This window comes from Merops nubicus, unplaced genomic scaffold, assembly GCF_000691845.1.
Source record: "Merops nubicus isolate BGI_N331 unplaced genomic scaffold, ASM69184v1 scaffold25843, whole genome shotgun sequence".
NCBI lineage: Eukaryota > Metazoa > Chordata > Aves > Coraciiformes > Meropidae > Merops > Merops nubicus.
The window spans coordinates 1-9,170 of record NW_008601348.1 but is presented as its reverse complement, the minus strand read 5'-3'; the positions used below and the strand labels follow the sequence as shown (position 1 = coordinate 9,170).

The 9,170-nt window shown below is 61.2% G+C and overlaps 2 protein-coding genes across 2 annotated transcripts in view; one reads left to right on the top strand and one right to left on the bottom strand.

Moving 5' to 3' along the window:
• The window catches only part of ABCB6 (ATP-binding cassette, sub-family B (MDR/TAP), member 6 (Langereis blood group)), a gene marked incomplete at its 5' end in the record, with an annotated part of 5,540 nt that extends 1,988 nt beyond the window's left edge, over positions 1 to 3,552 (top strand). Inside the window, 15 exon segments of the mRNA XM_008937979.1 lie at positions 3 to 168; positions 256 to 377; positions 455 to 564; positions 659 to 724; positions 841 to 966; positions 1,056 to 1,132; positions 1,241 to 1,304; positions 1,402 to 1,487; positions 1,603 to 1,660; positions 1,842 to 1,946; positions 2,319 to 2,493; positions 2,797 to 2,909; positions 2,998 to 3,092; positions 3,259 to 3,327; positions 3,429 to 3,552. Of these exon segments, the coding sequence (XP_008936227.1) occupies positions 3 to 168; positions 256 to 377; positions 455 to 564; positions 659 to 724; positions 841 to 966; positions 1,056 to 1,132; positions 1,241 to 1,304; positions 1,402 to 1,487; positions 1,603 to 1,660; positions 1,842 to 1,946; positions 2,319 to 2,493; positions 2,797 to 2,909; positions 2,998 to 3,092; positions 3,259 to 3,327; positions 3,429 to 3,552 (1,556 nt within the window).
• Positions 3,553 to 5,263: 1,711 nt separating this feature from the next.
• Positions 5,264 to 9,164, bottom strand: ZFAND2B (zinc finger, AN1-type domain 2B; the record flags this gene model as incomplete). Its single annotated transcript, XM_008937978.1, has 8 exons — positions 5,264 to 5,302; positions 5,545 to 5,626; positions 6,222 to 6,298; positions 6,838 to 6,907; positions 7,109 to 7,216; positions 7,706 to 7,857; positions 8,475 to 8,606; positions 9,044 to 9,164. Coding segments are annotated over 8 exons (781 nt in total), but the record flags the coding sequence as incomplete, so codon positions are not given.
• Positions 9,165 to 9,170: the final 6 nt, after the last annotated feature.

Sequence of the window (9,170 nt, the reverse complement as noted above, 5' to 3'; positions counted from 1 at the left end):
GCGCACCTTCCTGTGGGTGTGGGTGCAGCAGTTCACCAACCGGCAGGTTCAGGTGCAGCTCTTTGCCCACCTGCACGGGCTGTCCCTGCGCTGGCACCTGGGGCGCCGCACCGGCGAGGTCCTGCGCAGCGTGGACAGGGGCACCAGCAGCATCAACAGCCTGTGCGCGTGTCGGAGCCTGCGTGTGGCGGGCAGGGGTGGCCGGGCAGCCCTGCCGGGCCGAGCTGATGCGCCATCTCCCTTCCCACCCCCCAGCTACATCGTCTTCAGCATCGTCCCCACCATTGCGGACATCATCATCAGCATTGTTTACTTCACCTCGGTCTTCAGCGCCTGGTTCGGCCTCATCATCTTCGTGTGTATGAGCCTCTACCTGAGTGAGTGGGGTGCAGGGGTGCCATTCTGGCCTGTGGGGCAGCAGGCGCCTGCCAACGCGGCCTCCTCCTGCCCACAGCTCTGACCATCTTCATCACTGAGTGGAGGACCAAGTACCGGCGGGACATGAACATGCGGGACAACGAGGCCAAGTCCCGGGCCGTGGACTCGCTGCTCAATTTTGAGACGGTACCGTGGCAGGGGTGTGTGTGTGTGTGTCACTGAGCACTGCCCAGAGCTGGGAGGTTGATCCAGGCACTGACCCCAGCTCTGTGTCCTGCAGGTGAAGTACTACAATGCGGAGAGCTACGAGGTGAACCGCTTTAATGATGCTATCGTCAAGTACCAGGTACAGGGTGCTTAGCACCAGCTGGAGAGTTGTGGGGGAAGGAGCTGAGCCTTACAGGCATCTGCATGGGTCTGGTTTGGATGTGGCAGCAACCTGGAGGACCTTGACTTTTCCAGGTCTCAGAATGGAAGGTCAGTGCCTCGCTGGGCCTCCTCAACCAGACCCAGAACCTGGTCATTGGTCTGGGACTGCTGGCAGGGTCCCTGCTCTGCGCCTATTTCGTCACCGAAAACAAACTGCAGGTAAGGCTGGTGCCATTCTGTGTAGCCCCCTGCCCGAGGTGGGGCCCTGGAGCTGGTCATGATGGGCACCTCTCCCCTGTCTCTTCCAGGTGGGGGACTTCGTCCTCTTTGGCACCTACATCATCCAGCTCTACACACCACTCAACTGGTTTGGGACTTACTACAGGTAACCCTGGGAGCTGTAGGGTTGCCTGGGGTCCTCCTCCCTGTAGGCATCTGTGTCAGGACGTTCTCCCCCGAACCCTTCCCCCTGGCCTTCTCCTCCCCCTTCCAGGATGATCCAGAACTCCTTTGTGGACATGGAGAACATGTTCGAGCTCTTTAACGAGGAGCAGGAGGTGAGTGCCACCTTCCCAGCCCCCACTCCCTGGCATGGTCCCGCAGTCCTGCCTTGGGGACAGGCTGGCTCTGAGGCCACATGTCTCCCTGTGGCAGGTGAAGGACGCGGTGAACGCCGGTGACCTGCACTTGGAGGCTGGGCGGATCGAGTTTGAGAATGTGCACTTCAGCTATGTGGATGGGTATGGGGCAGCAGGCGTGGGGTGCCAGGGTGGGACAAGTTGAGCTATGGGGACTGGCACAGGGATGTGGGGCAGTGGAGGTGGCCCTGAGCCCTTCTCCATCTCACTCTCCCAGGAAGGAAATCCTGCAGGATGTCTCCTTCTCTGTGATGCCCGGGCAGACCCTCGCTCTGGTGAGAGCAGGACTTTGGATGTGGGTTCACTGCTGGAAGGTGGGGTGGGGAAGGAGGGCCTGGGAAGTACGGGGGTGGAAAGGACAGACCCCCAGTGGGGCTGGCCCTTCCCTGCCCAGCTCCTGGCCTCCAGCAGCTGGGAGTCTCTGGTGTCTCCAAGTCCCTTTACCTTCACGTGCAGGTGGGACCTTCTGGCTCAGGGAAGAGCACCATCATCCGCCTGCTCTTCCGCTTCTATGATGTGCGGGGCGGCTGCATCCGCATTGACGGACAGGACATCTCCCAGGTGAGGGTGGAAGGCCTCTGGGGACCAGGGTGGGGGACACGCCAGCTCCTCTGGGCCTCGCAGCACTGCTCAGTGTGGGCACTGGCACCTCCCCGGGGCAGGGATGAGCACGCAGCCCCCACAGCCCCTTTGAAGGCTGACGTCGTGCCCTACACCCCAGTCCTGGCACAAACTGCGGGACTCCTGGGCTGAAATGCTGGAGACTGGCCAGGCCTCCCTGGGAAGGTCTCCCCACCACAGGGTGGAGATGCATCTGAGCCCGTGGAACCCTGGAGCACCCACCTTGCAAGTAGCAGGGTCTGAGGCTCGTGGGTGAGGGGCGGGATTTGGTTTGGGGTGCGTCTGGCTGAGCTCCCTCCCCTGCCTCCCCAGGTGAAGCAGGCGTCGCTGCGCGCTCACATCGGGGTGGTGCCCCAGGACACGGTGCTCTTCAACGACACCATCGCCAACAACATCCGCTACGGACGGATCCCGGCCACCGACCAGGAGGTGCAGGAGGCAGCCCGGGCCGCTGACATCCACGACCGCATCCTCTCCTTCCCTGACGGTGAGACCCCTGAGGTCCCCTCCTTGCCTTCCCTTGCTGTCCTGGGGTCCCCCCTGGCCTTGTAGCTGCCCTCACAGGTGTCCATGGGTGCCACCCCACAGGGCACATGCGTGACCTTGTGCCTTGCTTTGCCTCTCCCTGCCGTCTCTCCGGGGCTAAATCAGCCCTTGGGCAGGGACGGGCTGAGGCCGCACCAGGCGGCTGCATGGTCTCGGTCAGACCCCCCCTGTGCAGCAGAGCCCTAGTCCCCATCCTGGTCCCGGAGGGCACCAGCACAGGATGTTCCTGCCCTTGTGCCTGCAGGGTACAACACCCAGGTGGGGGAGCGGGGGCTGAAGCTGAGCGGAGGGGAGAAGCAGCGCGTCGCCATCGCTCGCACCATCCTGAAGGGTCCCCGCATCATTCTGCTGGATGAGGTGAGGGCAGCAGCCCCCAGCCCAGCCCGTACCTCAGCAGCTGCCCACACTGCCCACATCCCTTCCCCACGCCCTGCCTCTCCTGCAGGCCACGTCCGCACTCGACACGGAGACCGAGAGGAACATCCAGGCCTCCCTGGCCAAGGTCTGCGCCCACCGCACCACCATTGTCGTTGCACATAGGTAGGGAGGAGACTGAACTGAGTTGCTGAGCTCTCTGAGCTGGCCAACCCCCTTAGAGGGGCACACAGACCTGTCTGCCTGCTCAGGAGGTGACAACCCCTGTGATAGCAGCTTCCCCCCAGACCCTCGTCCTTCAGAGCCAGAGTAACCCTGCCCTTCTCTGCAGGCTCTCCACCGTGGTGGGTGCAGACCAGATCCTGGTGCTCAAGGACGGGCGCATCACAGAGCGAGGGAGGTAAGCGCCGGGGCAGGGCTTGGTGCTGTCTGCCCATGGGGACCCCCTCCCTGGCTCTGGGGCCAGCTCAGGACTCTACACCCCTTCCCATCTCCCCACAGGCACGAGGAGCTGCTGCAGAAGGGTGGTGTGTACGCTGGCATGTGGCTGCAGCAGCAGGCTGGGGACGAGAGCGAGAGCAAGGAGCGCCACACTGAGGTCCCAGGCAGCAAGAAGGGCCCATGAGCATGGCCAGGGACTCTGCTGTGACACTGACCTGGGGCCCAGGCCCCACCGGAGCCCTTTGCAGGCCACAGCCCGGGGCCTTGCGTAGCCCAGGAGCTGCAGGGGCTGGGTTGGACACTCCACTACGTTTGTACCTGTTTGTTTTGCTGTTGGGTAGTTTCTTAAACCAGGTCCTTCCCAGATCCGTGCCTGTGTGCTCTGGGCAGGGTGCAGGTGGGGGGCCCACGCTCTGGGCAGGGGCAGACCAGCAGCTCTGTCGCGGGGCTGGGCTCCTTGCAAGGGGCAGAGCAGGCTGTCAGCACCTGCCCTGTCCTCACACAAAGGGCTGGGCACAGCCAAGGGCTGTGCTCCAACAGCAAAGTAGTGCAGATTGTGTTCGCTTCACCTCCTTGTGTCCCCATCTGCAGAGATGCGCTGCTCTGGGCTGGACCCCAAGAAGCTGCTCCCCCAAAGCACCTCAGAACTTTGTGCTATGCTTTTATTTTTCTCCTAAGCAGCACTTTGACAAGTCTCAACATTCCCTCAGCCCAGCCTGAACCCACCTCCAGCCTCAGAGAGGCACTGCCAGCAGCTAAACACTCCCACCCCCATCCCTGTCTGCTCAGACGTCCGCTGCTTGGAACAGGATAGCCCAGCCCTGCATGGAACCAGGCACAGCCTCGCAGGCAGGAGCAGTTCCAGCAGGGACAAGGTGGGAAAGCAGCACTGCTCTACACAGCTGCAGACCCTCCCTCCAAGAAGACAGCAGGACAAGTCCACCCTCCCCACAGGGATCAGCTCCTGCCTCCAAACATCAGCAAGGAAGGGCTGACTCCATGCTGCAGGCCAGGTTTGCAAGAAGGGATTCTGTGCTGCTGCTACCTAGGAGGGATCCCCTGCAGCACGGCTGGAAGGAGGGAGGCACTGCTTGCCACAACAGCATTAAAACAGGGCCTTGGGCTAGTTTTGCTCAGCAGAAAGCTGCAGATCTTCCATGCAAGTGATGTCGGCATAGTCAAGTCACTGCTGAGGTAACTTCTCAGTTAATGGCCCTTGTTAAACCAGAAAGGAGAAATGCAGCTCTGTCCAGTCTTGGCGAGATCCTGGGCCACAGGTGAGTCGGGTAAGGCCCAACGTGCTCTTGTGCATGCAGATGGCAGGGGAGGCACCACGGCATGGGCAGAGGGGAGGGGGCTGCCAGGAGGCCACACGTCCAGCCCTGCTGTGCCCGTGCAAGGCACTGTGCCAGCCCCCAATGCTCCCGCCTGAGGGGCTGGCACAGCCCTCCCTGGAGCATGGAATCCAGCTCCCCGCTACTGCAGCAGGCAGCTGCATCCTGGCTGCATGTCCTAGCATGCAGAGATGTCCCCAGGCAGCACTGCCCTACAGGCTGGTTCCCAGCAGTGCTGGGACACGGTGGCAGCTGTGGCTAAGTGCACACCGTGCCTGCTACTTGCTTTGGTCAGCGTGTGCTCAGCCTTGTCCCATAGTCTTCACCTCTCCAGGAGCATCGGCTATTTGCCACACTGATTTTATACAGATACTAGGGCTGAGGTGTCAGTGTGTGTTTGGCGGCTCACTCGCAGCCCCCAGAAGATGAGATGTGCACAGCCACGGGCTCTTGTCTTCAGTATCCAGGCCAGAACCCACGGCACCCCCACTGGGAGGCCAGAGCCACTCCTTGGGTCACGAGCAGGATCCCACATCTGCTGGCACACCCTGCCTCACTGGCCTACGACATGCTGCAGTTTGAAGGCTTTGAACCATGTGTCTGGAATGGGAAGTAGTACACAGTGAGCAAGAAAAATGGGCTTCTCCCTCTGTCCTACAAGGGGGCACATCCAGTGCTCATATCCCCAGGGCTGCGCTTGGCAGCGACACCACTGCTGCCCCAGGCTGGGCTGCCCTCCTGGTGAGAAGAATGAGCCCAGACCGAGCCCAGCGGAAGCAGAAGCCAGGGGGACGCCACCACAACAGGGCCGCGGTGCAGGGCCTGCAGCCAGCCTCGCTCACCTGCCGCTGTGCCTGCTGGTACTCGGCTTCGCTCGCCGACAGCGCCTGGGCCAGGGCCAGATCCTCCTCCTCCTGCGTGCTGCTGGGGACAGAGGTGCGCGGTCTGCCTCGGGCTCCCACAGGCTCGCCCGCCCACTGCTTGGAGCCCTTCGGGTGGCAGGATTGCCTGTCACCACAACCCTCCAGGACAGCCAGGGGCAGGGAGCAGCCGAGGATTGTCCTGAACAGGCCAGGAACCAGAGGATCCAGCTGGGGCTGGCAGCCAGCACCCTGGGCCGAGGAGAACCACATTATCTCCAGCCTGTGAAGACTCTGCGTTCAGCAGTGCCAGGCAATGTGCTCAAGGACATGGCCTCCTGGGTGTCCTCTGTGAACACCCCACTCCGCCTCTGTCATGCTGTGGCCATGCTCATGAGCTGACACGTGGTCAGACAATGGTTTGCCCTACTCTGTGCTGTCAGTCGCTCTCCCCTCACAGCACCCCAAAGGGCTTGCTAACTGAACAGAGCTTTGTGACGGCTCTGGACTCTTCCTTTTTTTCCTCCCCTCATCAGACACACAGAGGCATCATCTGGAGCCGCATGTTGAGCGGAATGTCAGCCCAGAGCCACATGATGCTGCCCCGGGCACCTCACACACAGGCTTGGGGCATGACACCACGTGTCCCCGAGCAGTACCTGGGTGGCTGCACTGAGCTGCGTGCTGACTCTGCCAGGGACATCTCCAGAGCACGCTGCAGCGCCTCTTCCTCGCTCTGAAACAAGACATCTCATCACCAGCTTGCCCAGGGCTGGCAGGAGGCAGCCCAGAGGGACAAGCGGCAGGTACAGTCTTTCCTGGCCACAGATGGGTACATCTTCCCTCTCCAAGGCCAGGCACGGACAAGGGGAAAGCCTTGGGCTCAGGACAGGCCTGCAGCTCGCTCTCCCCCTGCCGAGGGAATGTAGCTCTGCCTGCCAGTGCTAAGAATACCATTGGGAAGCACCTTCCAGTTTCCTCCTCCACCCTTGGCTTGCACAACAGAAAGGCAACACCCAGGGAAAACGGCCAATGCACTTTGTCCCTTTGGAAAAAGCTGAGCACCAGGCACAGCTGAGAACTGCCATTTGCAGGCACCAAAATGAACACTGATGCCCCACTGAGAATCTGGAACCCCCATTTGCCAGGGAAGGCCTATCTGGGGAGCAGCGCGGTCACCTACAGAGTGTGGGTTAAAAAGCTGTTGCTGCAGTAGCTCCCCAGGGCACAGGAGCCACCCAAACGTACCCCAGATGCCCAGACGAGGCCACTCACCAGCCCATTCTGCAGCATGACAGCTGGAGGGGAGGTGCTGCGGGTCTGCAACACAGCGGCTCTGCCTCCTCTGCAACAGCAATCACAGAATATTATGGGTTGGAAGGGACCTCTGGAGATCATTGAGTCCAACCCCCCTGCCAGAGCAGGACCAGGACAGGTCCTGAAAAGAGGGAAGCCGAGTTATTGGCAAGGCAGGGAACCCTGCTCCTCCCACAGACAGCCAAGCATGCCCACCTCAGAGTTACAAGTGGGGCCATCATCACCTTACCCGGCAGAGGGTGGAGAAGAGGGGCTGTCTGCTGGCCGGGCACCTCCGCTGCTCGATGCAGGGACTGTTTTGGAGGAGGATGCCTGGGCTCTCGCGACTGCAGCATGCCTGGGACAGACAGGATGCACCTGAGCAATTTTTAGCATTGCAAGCTATGCCTGGGCACTGAATAACCAGGGAGGTGAAGCTGGAGAAGTGAGACACCTCCCTGGCTCCCCGCTCCTTTACCTTCTGAGAATGCATGTTGTGGCTTGGCTATGCCCAAGAGCTTCAAGGGTCATTTCTCTCCTTGAAACACTGTGCCAGGAGGGGCAGAGCCCACTGGCTACGGAGTATGGGGCTGGGCAGAGAAGCAAGAGCAGAACGGCCAGCAGGCAGTACCAGCAGCTTTTGCTACGGGAAGGAGACGCTGCCTATACATCTGTGCTGACTCCACAAACCTTAACGCTGCTGGAGGACACCCCAGCACACGGGGCAGGGAGTGTGGGAATGCAGCAGTCCCAGGGAACAGGCCAGGAGGAGCTGGTCTTCTTCCCTGTCGCCCATCTGGCAAGCATAGTCCCATCCATGCTAGCCTGGCTGTCCCTGGGCTCTCACCCTGCCTTGGAAAGGGGACGCCCTGCCCCGCTGCAGTCGTGGTCCAGGGGGTGTCGGTGCTTGAGGCAGTAGTTCTTGTGGCACTGGTCACAGATCACCTTCATCATCTCCTTCTGCTTGCAGCCAGGCTTCAAACACTTGTTGGTGAAGATCTGAAAGATGACAAGGCACTGGTGAAAAGAACATGGGACTGTCCTTCCCTCTGTGCCAGGCCCCAGGCACTGACCAGGCTTCCCCAGCAGTGCCTCTTCCATGGGGCTCTGGGGTTTGTCTCTGAGTACTAGTTTTCTTCAGATAGTTTATTAGTAATTCACTAGTGCTTCAATATCTGTAGACAAGGGTCTCCAGGATCACAGAACGCACAGCAGGAGAGAGACTGCCTCGCTCAGGAACTCCTGCCTCCCCTGCCAGCACAGCCCAGGGCCCTCCAGGGGCTGCTGGGCTGCACTTCTGCAGGCCCAGCTCCCTGCAGCAATTTCCTCTCCCAGCAAGACAGGGCAGCTAATTGCTGAATGCATTTTCCTAATGGCAGCACGTGGTTTCCCATCCTCGTCCCACACGGCTGCCCAGCCCCACTCCATCCGCTACCTCAGGCCACAAAGCCCTACAGATGCACACAGCTCCACTTCACCAACCCTGCCTGCCCCCAGCCTGTGCGAACGGAGACAGCGTGGGGCAGAGCCGAGCCCCGCGCCGTCCCTGTGCCTCCCCCAGGCTCCGGCAGGGACCCGGCGAAGCCCAGCAGCACAACAAAGCCCTGGGTTCCTACCTTGCGCTTGCGCTGCGCAGGGTCGGACTTGCAGTCACGGTCGATGTGCTCACCCACCACGACGTCGGGCATCTCCCCCCGCCTCACGGGGACGGGGGTGTTGCAGAGGGGACACACGGGGACTTGCACATCCTGTAGAGGCAAGAAAAGGGGCTGGGAGCACGGGCAACGTCAGGTGCTGTGGGCCATCTCTCTCCTTTCAGGATCTCCCTGCCATGGCTTCTACAGTGTCCCCTGTGATTTGAGATCCTGCTCACCACCCTCCCAACAGCTTCCTGGTTGCTGCCCCAGCAGGTGCAACAGGCACAGACACACGCTCTGGGAAGGGAGGACAGATGGGCTGGAAGACACCCAAACCATTTCTCCTAGCAGAAGAGGGCAGGCCGGGAGCCTGCAGCACCGACACAGATCCTGGCTTTCAGGGTCTGAAAAGACCTACAGACTCCGCACACGTCCCAGGGTGGGTTGCCCCAGCTACCAGAGAAGTCACAGGTGATTCTGATGTCCGCCTGGGAACCGCTGAGCAGCTCCAAGCAAGAGGCCGGACTACAGCTGCTCTCTGCACTTACCTTCTTGTAGGCAGAGGTGCAGTCGTGCTGGGCGTACGCGATGTGGTCGGTGCAGAAGATCTGATCGCAGGCGTCGCACTTCAGGGGCAGGAAGTCTGGGAGCGGGGAGACGGGCGGGCAGGGAGCG